The sequence below is a fragment of the Colossoma macropomum genome, unplaced genomic scaffold, assembly GCF_904425465.1.
Source record: "Colossoma macropomum unplaced genomic scaffold, Colossoma_macropomum, whole genome shotgun sequence".
NCBI lineage: Eukaryota > Metazoa > Chordata > Actinopteri > Characiformes > Serrasalmidae > Colossoma > Colossoma macropomum.
The window spans coordinates 3,440,199-3,456,058 of NW_023494787.1; the positions used below are offsets into that span (position 1 = coordinate 3,440,199).

The 15,860-nt window shown below is 42.8% G+C and overlaps 1 protein-coding gene across 1 annotated transcript; it reads right to left on the reverse strand.

Moving 5' to 3' along the window:
• Window positions 1-251: 251 nt before the first annotated feature.
• LOC118805227 (polyadenylate-binding protein 1-like) lies at window positions 252-15,669 on the reverse strand. Its single transcript, XM_036565885.1, has 8 exons — window positions 15,655-15,669; window positions 15,039-15,134; window positions 9,370-9,642; window positions 7,123-7,198; window positions 4,931-5,035; window positions 3,692-3,796; window positions 1,725-1,822; window positions 252-411 (listed from the first exon to the last, which is right to left on the reverse strand). The coding sequence occupies exons 1-8, from the start codon at window positions 15,667-15,669 to the stop codon at window positions 346-348; spliced, it is 834 nt and encodes a 277-aa protein (XP_036421778.1). The 3' UTR covers window positions 252-345.
• Between the last annotated feature and the right edge of the window lie 191 nt (window positions 15,670-15,860).

Sequence of the window (15,860 nt, forward strand, 5' to 3'; positions counted from 1 at the left end):
CGAGCAGCGTCGCCGCGAGACGCAGCAAAACACTTCTGGAGTGAAGCTGAAACCAAATACATGATTGACAAAGTGAAGGATTTAAATTTTCTTCATCTTCCAGATGATGTATGTTCATATTTTCAGGCAAAGTGGCGCAATGTTTTTTAAAAAAATGAGGTCTGAATTTTCCATTACGTTTACGTCACGTAAACATCTGATTACTGTCTGACTCATGTACACCTGGAGTTTCCCCATTATCTGATTACTCAAGTGCATATAAACACATTGATCAGATTACTGACAAAATCTTTCTGCAGTTATCAGATTATTAAGTGCATGTAAACACACTCAGTGTATAAATCTTTATAATGTTTTTGGTAGGTTATTTGTTTCCTCCTCCGCTGAATCGAGGACTGAGGTTTCCTGAACCTGCAAAAGAAAATAAAGCTCAGCATCAGCTCCAACAATCTAGTACACACATTTTAAGTGATTTTATGTTTTATTTTATTTTTTCCCCAGTGTGTTAAATTCAGTAAATAAAGTAATGGTGTATTAAAATGTACAGTAGTGTGACTCTGTAGAGGATGTGTAACTTATTTACACTCAGAACATCAACAAATACATGTTCAAACTTCAAACTTTTGCACACAATTATAGTTTTATATTTCAGGTTTTCATGTTTCAGAACAATTTTTAAATCATTTTAACAAAACCATTAATTTAATAAGAGGTAAACTGACAAAAACAATGAATATACTGTATTACTGTATTGCTCAAGCAACATAGATACATGTTTAAGTACGCATATTATTCAATAATCTGTCTAGAACAATTATTACTGAGTGAGTTCTGCTTTATTATTTGCACAAATTATTTTTTGTGAGTTCTGTAAATATAGGTGGTGATTTATGCAACAATATTTCTCTTATTCAAGTCTTATTCTATTATTCTACTACTTATATGTAAATAAATACACTCTTATACACACTTATACACTTCTATAAAGAACCATAATACTAAAAGAACCCTTTGCATGATTAAAGGGTTCTTTCCATCATGAAATGGTTCTTCAGATTGATGGAGAATGTGCTGTAGATGGTTCTTCATGGAACCTTTTTGAAAAGGGTTATATATATTCTTCTATTGTTACAAGCTTGACATATAACAATAGAAGAACACTTTTGGGTGCTCCATAGAACCCTTTTCAAAAAGGTTCTATATAGAAACATCTACAGCACATTCTCCATCAATCCGAAGAACGCTTTCATGATGCAAAGAACCATTTAATCATGCAAAGGGTTCTTTGAGTGTTCATGGTTCTATGTAGAACTATTTTAAGAACCCTTAAAGAACCATCTTTTTTAAGAGTGTAAATAAATAAATGAGAAAATAAATAAGTTATGTTTGAAATTGTTAGATTACATTTTACTCTGTTACACTTGAACAAACGTGCGCAATTCTGTCAACTAAAACGAATTTTAGAGTAAAAGACTAAAACTGATCAATATGATAAAGATAGACGACTTTTTAAAGGACATTTTGGTCAAAAGACTAAAACTATCACTAACTGATGTGTGGGTCAGTGTCTGTTATAGCGCCCCCTTGCTGCAGCACTCAATGCAGCTTGCACTTGTTATGAAGTGATGTTTTAGAACACGTAAACACAATGAATTGATTTTGCTCACAGTGTTGGTTTTTGTGCTCATGTTTCAGGCCTGAAGCTGAACTCCAGGAAGGCTCACCTGCTCGTCCTGAGGCTGAGCGCTGATGTTCTGCTTTGGTTTGTGTGTTCTCGCTCTGTGTTTGCAGTGCGGAGGCCGCGGGCCCGGTGTCTGTGCAGCTGAACAATGGAGAGAGATGATGTTAAACTAACAGTGCAGAGTAAAATCATGTTAAAGCAGCGACCCCACTTCCAAAAGCAGCGACCCCACTTCCAAAAGCAGCGACCCCACTTCCAAAAACCCGCATTTATTTTCACTTTATTCCTGCTCCTCCACAACAGGAGTTCCACCTAATCTGAGCAGTGCAGGGTGTCGTTTACATATTAAATACATGCAATGGTCTGTAGTGATGTATCTAGAAAAGTCACAATAATATTTTCAACAAACAACTTTGGATGGATGGATGGATGGATGGATGGATGGATAGATAGGCAGACAGACAGACAGACAGACAGATAGATAGATAGATAGATAGATAGATAGATAGATAGATAGATAGATAGATAGATAGATAGATAGACAGATAGATACAACTTTATTGATCCTGACGGGAAATTGCAGTGTTTCAGTAACAAGACATATAATTGCATGTTAACTTACACATACTATGCAGAAAATAAAATATAGATATAAAAATAGACATAAATTAAGTATAAGAGAAATAAAATAAAAGTATATCTGTATTATTTGCATATTTACATGGCATATAAGACAGATTTGTTGAATTTACATGACAGCAGGCACTAAGTGGTATAATGTAAACTAAAAGCACAGATTATAGACATAACTGACTCAGAGTTGCAGCAGTATTACAGTGTAAAGTGCGCAGTGAGAGTCATTACAGTAGCAGTTATGATGTATTGCACAGTGTGTATTAACAGGAGAGGAGATACAGTGATGTGGTTCAGCTCAGTTCAGACAGCAGGAGATCAGTACCGTCTCTGCAGTGAGGAGACTGGTTGTAGAGCCGTGTATCAGTGGTTAAGAAAGATCTCACATGGCGCTCTTTAACACAGCGTAGCTGTAGCAGTCTGACACTGAACATGTGTGAACTCTGTTTATCCAAAAAAATTCTGTTTATCTAAAAATTATGGTCAAAATGGCCATTATGTATGAAATCATTTTCCAGAAATATTTGTGAGAGGATTACATACAAGATAATTCACTTGCATAAGGAAGAAAAAAAAGAAAATAAATGAAAAAAAAACAGGAGTTACTAAAAGCTCCAGAGAAAATGTGTCTCCTAACAACCACCAACTAGCTGAGTTTGACTGGGTCGCAAGCTTAGAGACGTTTCACTGTGCTAGCTGGGTTTGACTGGGCCGGGCCGCAAGCTGAGAGATGTTTCACTGTGCTGACTGAGTTTGACTGAGCCGCAAGCTTAGAGATGTTTCACTGTGCTGACTGAGTTTGACTGAGCCGCAAGCTTAGAGATGTTTCACTGTGCTGACTGAGTTTGACTGGGCCGCAAGCTGAGAGATGTTTCACTGCACTAGCTATGTTTTACTGGGTTGCAAGCTGAGAAACTCTTCACTGTGGTAGCTAAGTTTTACTGGGTTACAAGCTGAGAAACTTTTCACCGCAATAGCAGAGTTTGACTGGTTCAAAGGCCGAAATGACTTTTCACCAAAGGAAACTTTTCACCATGGTAACGGAGTTTGAGGGTATTGATTTATTGCTTTGTTTAAAATGTAAAGTATTATTGGGTTTGAGAAAGGTGCCATATAAATTAAACTTATTACTAAAAAACAGGAGTTACTAAAAGCTCCAGAGAAAATGTGTCTCCTAACAACCACCTGGAAGACCTTTCTGTCCATCCTTCCACTGTGAGAAGACGACTCAGCGCTATTAATTTACTGCATGTTAACAACATTTTAGATGTATGAGATTTGCTTGTGACAGCAGTGTTATGGCATGAAAAGGATGTGCAGACATAGCTCAGTGAGAATGAATAAAATAAGAACAATGTTGAGAACGTGTGGACATACCAGCGCGTGGAGTGGACATCATGCGGGGCATCTGCAAAGCTGGCCTCATGCCTCTCTGAGGCCTGGGAGTTGATGGCCGCATGTTGGCCGGCATGTTTTGGAAGCCTGGAGAAAGAAATGCCACTGTTTATAATCTGAACAATGAACTAGGACTTTGCACCACCACAGCAGAGTCTGACTGGGCCCTGAGCCAGGAGACTTTTCACCACGGAAGTGGAGTCTGACTGGGCCCTGAGCTTGGAAACTTTTCACCATGGTAGCAAAGTTTGGGCCATGAACCAGGAGACTTTTAACTGCGGCTATGGAGTTTGACCAGGCCGCAAGAGAGTTTTCACTGCACTAGCTGAGTTTGACTGGGCCACAAGCTGAGAAATGTTTCGATGCACTAGCTGAGTTTGACTGGGTCGCAAGCTTAGAGACGTTTCACTGCGCTAGCTGAGTTTGACTGGGCCACAAGCTGAGAGACTTTTCACTGTACTAACTGAGTTTGACTGGGCTGCAAGCTAAGAGATGTTTCACTGTGCTGACTGAGTTTGACTGGGCCGCAAGCTGAGAGACGTTTTGATGCGCTAGCTGAGTTTGACTGGGTTGCAAGCTTAGAGGTGTTTCACCGCACTAGCTGAGATTGACTGGGCCACAAGCTGAGAGATGCTTTACTGCACTAGCTGAATTTGACTGGGCCTCAAGCTGAGAAACTTTTCAATGCGCTAGCTGGGTTTGACTGGGCTGCAAGCTTAGAGACGTTTCACTGCACTAGCTATGTTTTACTGGGTTGCAAGCTGAGAAACTTCTTACTGTGGTAGCTAAGTTTTACTGGGTTACAAGCTGAGAAACTTTTCACCGCAATAGCAGAGTTTGACTGGTTCAAAGGCCAAAATGACTTTTCACCAAAGGAAACTTTTCACCATGGTAACGGAGTTTGAGGGTATTGATTTATTGCTTTGTTTAAAATGTAAAGTATTATTGGGTTTGAGAAAGGTGCCATATAAATTAAACTTATTACTAAAAAACAGGAGTTCCAGAGAAAATGTGTCTCCTAACAACCACCTGGAAGACCTTTCTGTCCATCCTTCCACTGTGAGAAGACGACTCAGCACTATTAATTTACCGCATGTTAACAACATTTTAGATGTATGAGATTTGCTTGTGACAGCAGTGTTTTGGCCTGAAAAGGATGTGCAGACATAGCTCAGTGAGAATGAATAAAAGAAGAACAATATTGAGAACATGTGGACATACCAGCGCGTGGAGTGGACATCATGCGGGGCATCTGCGAAGCAGGCCTCATGCCTCTCTGAGGCCTGGGAGTTGATGGCCTCATGTTGGCCGGCATGTTTTGGAAGCCTGGAGAAAGAAATGCCACTGTTTATAATCTGAACAATGAACTAGGACTTTGCACCACCACAGCAGAGTCTGACTGGGCCCTGAGCCAGGAGACTTTTCACCACGGAAGTGGAGTCTGACTGGGCTGTGAGCTTGGAAACTTTTCCCATGGTAGCAAAGTTTGGGCCATGAACCAGGAGACTTTCAACTGCGGTTGTGGAGAGATGTTTCACTGCACTAGCTATGTTTTACTGGGTTGCAACCTGAGAAACTTCTTACTGTGGTAGCTAAGTTTGACGGGGCCACAAGAGACTTTCAACTGCGGCTGTGGAGTTTGGAGGCTGTGAGAGAGTTTTCACTGTGCTAGCTGAGTTTGACTGGGCCACAAGCTGAGAAATGTTTCGATGTGCTAGCTGAGTTTGACTGGGCTGCAAGCTGTGAGATGTTTTACTGTGCTAGCTGAGTTTGACTGGGCTGCAAGCTGAGAGACTTTTCACTGTGCAAGCTGAGTTTGACTGGGCCGCAAGCTGAGAGAGTTTTCACTGTGCTAGCTGAGTTTGACTGGGCCGCAAGCTGAGAGATGTTTCACTGTGCTAGCTGAGTTTGACTGGGCCGCAAGCTTAGAGACGTTTCACTGTGCTAGCTGAGTTTGACTGGGCTGCAAGCTTAGAGACTTTTCAATGCCCTAGCTGAGTTTGACTGGGCTGCAAGCTGAGAGACGTTTCACTGTGCTAGCTGAGTTTGACTGGGCCGCAAGCTTAGAGATGTTTCACTGTGCTGACTGAGTTTGACTGGGCCGCAAGCTGAGAGATGTTTCACTGCACTAGCTATGTTTTACTGGGTTGCAACCTGAGAAACTTCTTACTGTGGTAGCTAAGTTTGACGGGGCCACAAGAGACTTTCAACTGCGGCTGTGGAGTTTGGAGGCTGTGAGAGAGTTTTCACTGCGCTAGCTGAGTTTGACTGGGCCACAAGCTGAGAAATGTTTCGATGTGCTAGCTGAGTTTGACTGGGCTGCAAGCTGTGAGATGTTTTACTGTGCTAGCTGAGTTTGACTGGGCTGCAAGCTGAGAGACTTTTCACTGTGCAAGCTGAGTTTGACTGGGCCGCAAGCTGAGAGAGTTTTCACTGTGCTAGCTGAGTTTGACTGGGCCGCAAGCTTAGAGACGTTTCACTGTGCTAGCTGAGTTTGACTGGGCTGCAAGCTGAGAGACTTTTCAATGCCCTAGCTGAGTTTGACTGGGCTGCAAGCTTAGAGACGTTTCACTGTGCCAGCTGAGTTTGACTGGGCCGCAAGCTTAGAGATGTTTCACTGTGCTGACTGAGTTTGACTGGGCCGCAAGCTGAGAGATGTTTCACTGCACTAGCTAAGTTTTACTGGGTTGCAAGCTGAAAAACTTTTCACCGCAATAGCAGAGTTTGACTGGTTCAAAGGCCGAAATGACTTTTCACCAAAGGAGACTTTTCACCATGGTAACAGAGTTTGAGGGTGTTGATTTATTGCTTTGTTTAAAATGTAAAGTATTATTTGTCTTGAGAAATGTGCCATATAAATTAAACACACATCTTTTAAGCCACTTATCCTTCTGGGTTGTGGGGGGAGCTGGAGCCTAGCCCAGCAGTCATTGGGTGGAAGGCAGGATACACCCCCCCGCACACACTCATCTAGGGGCAATTTAGCATGTTCAATCTGGATGACTGCATGTCTTTGGACTGTGGGAGGAAACCCACACAGACATGGGGAGAACATACAAACTCCACACAGAAATGACCCTGGTCACCCGGCCGGGAATCGAACACAGGCCCTTCTTGCTGTGAGGCGACAGCGCTACCCACTGCGCCACCGTGCCGCCCTGATTAGTTCACAAATAATAAAAATAAAATAATAAAATCTAACCAAATTTTCCTTCACTTTCATTTTTTTTATTTTTGCTAATGTTTTCTTTAAAAGATCTTATAATCTTTTAATCTTATAATTAGTTTTGACACATCGTTACAAGTGGGTGGGTCTTAGAAGAAGGTGTTCATTCTCTATTGGTCAATTGACCTGGAGAATTCTGGAGTGACAAAAAAAAGAGTATTAGAGCACTTATGCTGAGGTCGGATACCCTGGGTTGTCAGGCGTGGGCTTGGTCGCAACTGGGCCTTCTGACTGGTGGGGTAATAAGGAGCTCTGTTCCACACCTTTAGGGGTAAAAACAATTCAACATTAATAACAAATATACATAGGCTGTACATCACTAACTTCCCTCAAAATCATTCATCATATAACCCACATATCCTCCTGGGTTGCGGAGGGTGCTGGAGCCTATTCCAGCGCTCATTGGGTGGACAACAGTAAACCTCGGTCCAACTCAGGGCAGACACACACACACACGCCTAGGGGCAAATTTAGTATTAAAAATTGGTCTGGCTGCATGTTTTTGGACTGTGGTAGGAAACCCATGTAGACATGGGGAGAACATGCAAACTCCACACAGAAAGGACCCTGGTCACCCTGCTGGGGAATCGAACTCAGGCCCTTCTTGCTGTGAGGCAACAGCACTACTTGTTTTACATTTTTCAAGAGATAATAGACATAGACAATTTATTATGGCTCTAATCAGATCCAGATTCCTCCAAGCAGAAGCTCCTTACGATTCACCAACTCCACCAGGTGTTACATTAGGAGTGTGGAAAGACCTAAAAACTGCTCAGTGTTTGGCTGGCTTTACACGGTGAAACTTACACGCAACTTTGCTGCTACATGAAACTAAATTTTACTCACGACGCATAATGAAAAGCATCCTGCAACTCGTTTGAAACTCAGCCACAACAAGTTCACGAAACAATTTATTTCCCCCAGTCGATGGACAAAAAATAAAACAGAGATGTGCACCGGTCAGGCATAACATGATGACCACCTCCTTGTTTCTACGCTCATTGTCCATTTTATCAGCTCCACTTACTATATAGGTGCACTTTGTAGTTCTACAGTTACAGACTGTAGTCCATCTGTTTCTCTGATACTTTGTTAGCCCCCTTTTACCCTGTTCTTCAGTGGTCAGGACCCCCATGGACCCTCACAGAGCAGGTCCTATTTAGGTGGTGGATCATTCTCAGCACTGCAGTAACACTGACGTGGTGGTGTGTTAGTGTGTGTTGTGCTGGTCTGAGTGGATCAGACACAGCAGTGCTGCTGGAGTTTTTAAACACCTCAGTGTCACTGCTGGACTGAGAATAGTCCACCAACCAAAAATATCCAGCTAACAGCGTCCTGTGGGCAGCATCCTGTGACCACTGATGAAGGATTAGAGGATGACCAGCACAAACTGTGCAGCAGCAGATGAGCTATCGTCTCTGACTTTACATCTACAAGGTGGACTGACAAGGTAGGAGTGTCTAATAAAGTGGGCAGTGAGTGGACACAGTGTTTAAAAACTCCAGCAGCACTGCTGTGTCTGATCCACTCATACCAGCACAACACACACTAACACACCACCACCACGTCAGTGTTACTGCAGTGCTGAGTATGATCCACCACCCAAATAATACCTGCTCTGTGAGGGTCCATGGGGGTCCTGACCACTGAAGAACAGGGTAAAAGGGGGCTAACAAAGTATCAGAGAAACAGATGGACTACAGTCTGTAACTGTAGAACTACAAAGTGCACCTATATAGTAAGTGGAGCTGATAAAATGGACAATGAGCGTAGAAACAAGGAGGTGGTCATCATGTTATGCCTGATGGGTATATATGTGTATCAGATGGCTGACAAGGTGATCCTCCTGACTGACTTCATGTAAGGTTGGTAGTTTTTCGTTTTGTCAGTTTCCTGAGCCGTGATGACGAACACACGTGAGCTTCTCAAAGCTAAGGTTTCTGTAACCAGCAAGCGAGCTGGCAGCTCCTGCCAGCGTTTATTCTTCTCCGTTAGCCTGCTGTTAAAAAGAACGGCAATGACAGCTGGAAAAACAAAAATATTGCAAAAATAAAGATTTATATAACACCTCACAGATGACTTTATATAAAGAGATACAATTTATCAAAATGACAAATTTAGCTAACTAGTGGTGTAACTGAAAGTGCTGTGTGCAACTTTGCTTTTGACTTGCTTTGTGTAACTGTTAAGTTGCACAGAAAAATTTTAAATGCAACCTACAACATGCAACTAGTTGCATGTCAGTTTCACCATGTAAAGCCAGCCTACAAGACTGTTATCAACAAAGAGTACAGCACTTCACCAATGGAATACTCTGGAACAAACCTCTGTACGCTTGTGTGTTCTGAAACATATCTTGGTTAAACTAGAAATGTAAACATGATTCGCATATTTTGGAATAGAGGTCTAATAATATGAAAACCATAATGCTGACCTGAGGAATGGGAGCCGTGAAGTATTCGGACAGTGGGGCGGGCTGGAATGGGTTGTGGACAGGGCTGGGCATGGCGCAGGTGCTGGCCACCTTCTGCCTACGCTGATTGATCAGGAATTCCTGGCGCTCCTCTTTACGCTGAGCCAGACTCACATACAGCGGCTTGTTGTCCACAATTCGCCCGTTCATCTCCATCATGGCTTGGTGGGCAGCCTCAGGTGAGGCGAAGCAGACGAAACCAAAGCACTTACTGCGGTCTCCGTCCATCATAACCTGAAGAGGAGAAAGTAGGGATGTTGATTGGGATCTGAGTGGATCAATAATATTCCACAGTTAGTTTTGACTTTAATGTAATCTCCCAATATTGTTTTACTCCACCTTATTCACCTGTAACCAGCATTGGCCACTAGCCTTTGCAAAAAAGTAGACTGTTTAATGAAAAAATTTCCTTGGCAAAATGTTTCTAGTTAATTTTTGAGTGATCATTGTCTTAAAATAATAATACATTTAAGTATCAAAACTGTGACATTGCAATAAACCTTATGTTTGTAGTATGTCACAGTCAATATCTAGTTATAGCACCACCTCCAGGGTCATATTGAACTTAATCAAATCATTTCTGGAGGCTATTGTACCCTATAGTTAGTACTCTGATGACATCACGATCGTGCTGCCACCATTTTGGTAGGTCATTCAGCGGTGCTGTGGTTGTTTGTAATGAGATAACAAAGCCAAAACTGATCCAGCAAAGGTAGTAAAACACCTTTTTTTAATCACTTTCTAAAATCTTAATTATAAAGAGTATTAACTAATATATTTGAGTGCATTGCTTTGATTTTATTTGATTTGCTGCTGTAGGGATAACAAATGAAAGCTAAAATCTAAATGGCTGAGATTTCCCACTGCGGTATTATTTTAGCATCCAAAACTGCGTACTAGCACAGTAAATAGTATGCCAACAATAGTGCATATACCATTAGAAGTGCACTTATTAGTGTAGTAGTATCCATGTATCCATGGTAGTGGAGTTTGACTAGGCTGCGAGCTGGGACACTTTTTACCATGGCAGTGGAGTTTGGCTTGGCCATGAGCTGGGACACTTTTCACCATGGCAGTGGAGTTTGGCTTGGCCATGAGCTGGTACACTTTTCACCATGGTAGCAGTTTGACTAGGCTGCGAGCTGGGACACTTTTCACCATGGTAGCAGTTTGACTAGGCTGTGAGCTGGTACACTTTTTACCATGGTAGTGGAGTTTGACTAGGCTGTGAGCTGGGACACTTTTCACCATGGTAGTGGAGTTTGACCAGGCCACAAGCTGGTACACTTTTTACCATGGTAGCAGAGTTTGACTAGGCCATGAGCTGGTACACTTTTTACCATGGTAGTGGAGTTTGACTTGGCCATGAGCTGGGACACTTTTCACCATGGTAGCAGAGTTTGACTGGGCCATGAGCTGGGACACTTTTCACCATGGTAGCAGAGTTTGACTGGGCCACGAGCTGGGACATTTTTCATCCCGGTAGCGGAGTTTAACTAGGCCATGAGCTGGGACACTTTTCATCCTGGTAGCGGAGTTTAACTAGGCCATGAGCTGGGACACTTTTCATCCTGGTAGTGGAGTTTAACTAGGCCATGAGCTGGGACACTTTTTTTTTATCCCAGTACTGGCGTTTAACTAGGCCATGAGCTGGGACACTTTTCATCCCGGTAGCAGAGTTTGACTGGGCCTTGAGCTGGGACACTTTTCACCACGGTAGCAGAGTTTGACTGGGCCTCGAGCTGAGACACCTTTCACCACGGTAGCAGAGTTTCACTGGGCCCCAAGCTGGGACACTTTTTACCACGGTAGCTGAGTTTGACTGGACCTCGAGCTGGGACACCTTTCACCACAGCAGCGGGGTTTGACTGAGCCTCGAGCTGGGAGACTTTTCATCCCGGTAGCAGAGTTTGAATGGGCCTTGAGCTGGGACACTTTTCATCCCGGTAGCAGAGTTTGACTGGGCCTCGAGCTGGGACACTTTTAACCACGGTAGCAGAGTTTGACTAGGCTGTTAGCTGGGACACTTTTCACCACGGTAGCAGAGTTTGACTAGGCTGCAAGCCAGGACACTTTTCACCATGGTAGTGGAGTTTGACCAGGCCACAAGCTGGTACACTTTTCACCATGGTAGCACAGTTTGACTAGGCCATGAGCTGGGACACTTTTCACCACGGTAGCAGAGTTTGACCAGGCCACGAGCTGGGACACTTTTCATCCCGGTAGCAGAGTTTGACTAGGCCATGAGCTGGGACACTTTTCATCCCGGTACTGGCGTTTAACTAGGCCATGAGCTGGGACACTTTTCATTCCGGTAGCAGAGTTTGATTGGGCCTCGAGCTGGGACACCTTTCACCACAGCAGTGGAGTCTGACTGGGCCTCGAACTGGGACACTTTTCACCACAGCAGTGGAGTTTGACTGGGCCTTGAGCTGGGACACTTTTCACCACAGCAGCGGAGTCTGACTGGGCCTCGAACTGGGACACTTTTCATCCCGGTAGCAGAGTTTGACTGGGCCTCGAGCTGGGACACTTTTCACCACTGTAGTGGAGTTTGACTGGGCCTCGAGCTTGGACACTTTTCACCACGGCAGCGGGGTTTGACTGGGCCTCGAGCTGGGACACTTTTCATCCCGGTAGCAGAGTTTGACTGGGCCTCGAGCTGGGACACTTTTCATCCCGGTAGCAGAGTTTGACTGGGCCTCGAGCTGGGACACTTTTCATCCCGGTAGCAGAGTTTGACTGGGCCTCGAGCTGGGACACTTTTCACCACTGTAGTGGAGTTTGACTGGGCCTCGAGCTTGGACCTTTACACTGTGACAACAGTGTATGATTAGAGCATGAGCCTGGTACTTTCCACTGCGACAAAATCATTGGCAGCAGATCTCCAAGCTGATTTCATATTTGTAATCATCAGTGTCTTCCAAGTACATTTCCACATATGTTTAGTAGGCTGTGATTTTAGTAAGGGTTCTAAGTGCAGTGCCCAGTCCTTGCTTGGGCCGTTCATTCAAATGTAAGTAAGTACTGTTAGATTTCTCTTATTGAATTGGTAGCATCTTGGGGCTTGTCAACTCTGTTCACACTGATGGTCAAGTGTGGGCAATCGCAGGTGACCCCGTGTGAGGAGCATTTTCCTGCCTCATATGACGTGTAACTCTAGAGATGTGGTGGTTGTAGCAACAGCTGCACCTTCCAATGGCTGTCACTCATTCTGCTCAGCTGAACTTCATTTCAAAGCTGCCTAAACTGGTGTTGCAACATCTGTGCCCTTTCAGACACATAGCTCCCCTCTGGCTTGTTGAGCTGAAAGAGTTCTAAGGGAAGCTACAGTGTTGAGCAACACTCTTTGCTTGTGCTCTCCTGACACTAGGGAGGGTTGGGCCGGACTTTCAGAATTCCTTGCCCCAACACATTCGTGACTGCTCATCCATTTCCTCTTTAACCTGAACTGAAAACCTCTCTTCACTCAGTACTACTCTTCTACCTCAACTTCAAAGTCTTGTTGTATATTGAACTCTCATTTCTGTCTTGTCTATTTTATTCTATTGGTTTGTATTGGTCCTTACTGTCCTTATTTTGCTTTTCCCTTATGATCTCCGGTGAAAATGTTTGTTATTCTTTTTTATTACTCTACATGTCTTTTGTGTTATTTGCTTTTCTTCACATTCTCCCTCTTGTTTTGTTTTCTTTATGATATTCTTGTGTTTCATAGTTGACTGTTTGCTCACCTTTTTCGGATGCTCTGTAAAGCGACCTTGAGCTTTGGCAAGAGCCTTTTCACATCTTTTCACTGCACAAAATTATGGAGAGTAGTATCAATAAGTTTATGGATAAGTATCGGTATTGATAAACAATATCAGTATCAGTATCAATAAAATCCCAACGATACCCATCCCACTTATCTCTCCTCTAATACTTGGTTAAGCATCCAATTCAGTTAATGAAAGCGCCAATCCTGTAAGATAAGGATTTAACGAGTCTCTTTTCCAGTTCATTTTTTTTTAATCTACTCTTCCACAAACCTGCTTCATTCCCAAGCAGATCACAACACTGACACTCCCACATTCCAGGACGATGACTGTAGGGTGCGTGTATTAGGGATGTGCATGGGTTAACCGTCTAAGGTGCCAGTGTTTTGATCCTGAAATCAACATTCAGGGATTCGTTACACTTCATCCCGAGAAACCGGAGAGAATATTCAGACTAATAACTCAGTGAAAAGCTGATTTTATGTTTTAACAGAACTTTAAAACCTTTTTTTTGCTCATATTTGCCGGTATGTTATGTTTAGCCAGTTAGATAACTCTGGTTAAAGCATCTTTTCTCATTTGAGATTAATGTTTTTGTACATGGTCCCCGATAAAATAAACACAATAAACAAATGTTATGCTTTGCTACTCTGTAATATCTGTGATCTTTCATAACAGGCCAAGGACGCGTTGTTAAGCATGTGACTGAGACGGCAGAGATAGAGCATCTTTTATCACTAAATAGGCTGATATTCAGTAGAGAAAGTTAGAATACGTTTCTGTGAAAGACTGACGTTTGCACATCGTCCTCTGAAGAGGAAAAACTCGACTTTTAGAATCCTAAACCGACAGGACCGATGCTATTAACGTTATCAAGGCAACCAGACACGTAACCAACTATTAGAGGAGAAATGAGGAAGAAATCTGGCGAGCATGTCGACAGTGTGCCGCTTTACTGGTTCTACTGGAATGAAGGGGTGATGATATAACATATGTGTGTTTATAGAGAGAACCAGTTCTGCGAGGGTCTCGTCAAACTGCTGGTCTGTCACAGCAGTTCACTGAGATAAAGCACACTGGCAGTACAGGACAGCTTGGCCAGGCTTGGTGGTCGTTATAGTGGCCTTTATGGCAGCGCTCATAATGCAGCTTGCTCTTGGGTTTCATTATGAATTGTGCCTTGGCCTGTTTAAGGCCTCAGCGGCAAAAAGGGTTTTTATATTGTTTTGATGTGATTTATTATTATTTCAACCTCAGATTCTTGGTCTTTGCTCATTTTCTGTGAAGAACATATAAAATAACCCATTTTCAGTGTCTTCACTCTGTTCACCCCCCACACATTTATATTACACGTGTTGGGTGAACCTGCGGGGAGTAAAAGTGTGGAGGTGCTGTGTCCTTCACTCTGTTCTCCTCCTACATGGCCTGCTGTTAGTGTGTGTGTGTGTGTGTGTGTGTGTGGGTGGACAAAATGGACAGGCTGCTGACTGGCTACAGCTGCTACAGGAGAACCCTACGCTGGACACTTGTGATATTTTTAAACATCTGGTATTTTTACATAAATTGTTATGACTATTGATTTAAACATACAACAGACCGCTGAGTAACAAACACACCAACACCACACAAGGGATAAAGAATAGTCCAAAAAAAGCAAAATATATCAGTTCAGGGTGTCGGATTACCCCCGTAGTCAAACAGCAATTTAAAGAAACTGGTATCCTGGCATATTCAACCTGATGTGGATCAGTTTTACTGACTGAAACGTAGCTGCACTGTGTGGCTGTGTTTTCTACAAAAATACGAATACTGAAGCGATTCTTGGTATCTGAGGCCTGACATAGGCTCAAATCCCTGCCGCCACAAACACACACTTACCTTGGCACTGGTGATGGTTCCAAAAGGAGAGAACTCTTTGTGCAGGCGTTCGTCATCAATTCCAGGGTCCAGGTTCTTCACATAGAGATTAACACCCTAAAGAAAAAAGCATATTTTTTATTTTAAAAACTTCATCATTACAAAATGTAGTATAATATCGTTGCTGTTGGGACAAAACCTTGTATCTCCATGTTTGTTGTTTTTCATTTTTTGGCATCATTTCAAAAAGGTAGTTGCCCTTTACCTTGTGCTAAAATTTCACGATGAATGGACCAACAGAAATTGTCTAAAACTACTTTAAAAAAATATATTTCTCCATTTACTTCCATTAGAAGTTGAGAACATTTTTCCTTGTCCTGTTAACTTTTGGAGATATGAGGTTTTGTTCCCACCGCAGCGATTTATACATGCCAAGGCCATACAAATTCTGGGGCACAGGCCTTTTAAAAGCTGGCCTATTTAAACTCTGCAACATGGTAAATGAGGGTCACCCTCAATGTTCTCCGAGATTAAATGAAGGTTGATTGATTAAAAGAAGGATTGAGTACCCGCTGAGGTGGTAACACTGAACCCGACAAGGCTGCAAGAGGACAAGTGTAACGACTTCAACCAGGACCTGGTAACGAGTCATGCAATCTACAGTTATCTGTATCTTTTCAGCGTTATATTACTCTTTCTCCATTTCCTTTACTCTGTCTTCTCTAAAGCTGTACTGTCTCGGAGTGTTTATCCAAAAATCTATACACTGGTGAGAAAAAAGCATGTTTGTCCTTAATCTAATCAACTCTCTCTGAGACTAAATGCATGCACTGTTTTTTCAAA

Coding starts and splice junctions, on each gene's coding strand:
- LOC118805227 (XM_036565885.1), bottom strand. Junction 7,199..9,369: donor TCACGGCTCCCATTCCTCAG/GTCAGCATTATG, acceptor TTACCCCTAAAG/GTGTGGAACAGAGCTCCTTA. Junction 1,823..3,691: donor GATGTCCACTCCACGCGCTG/GTATGTCCACAC, acceptor TCCATTGTTCAG/CTGCACAGACACCGGGCCCG.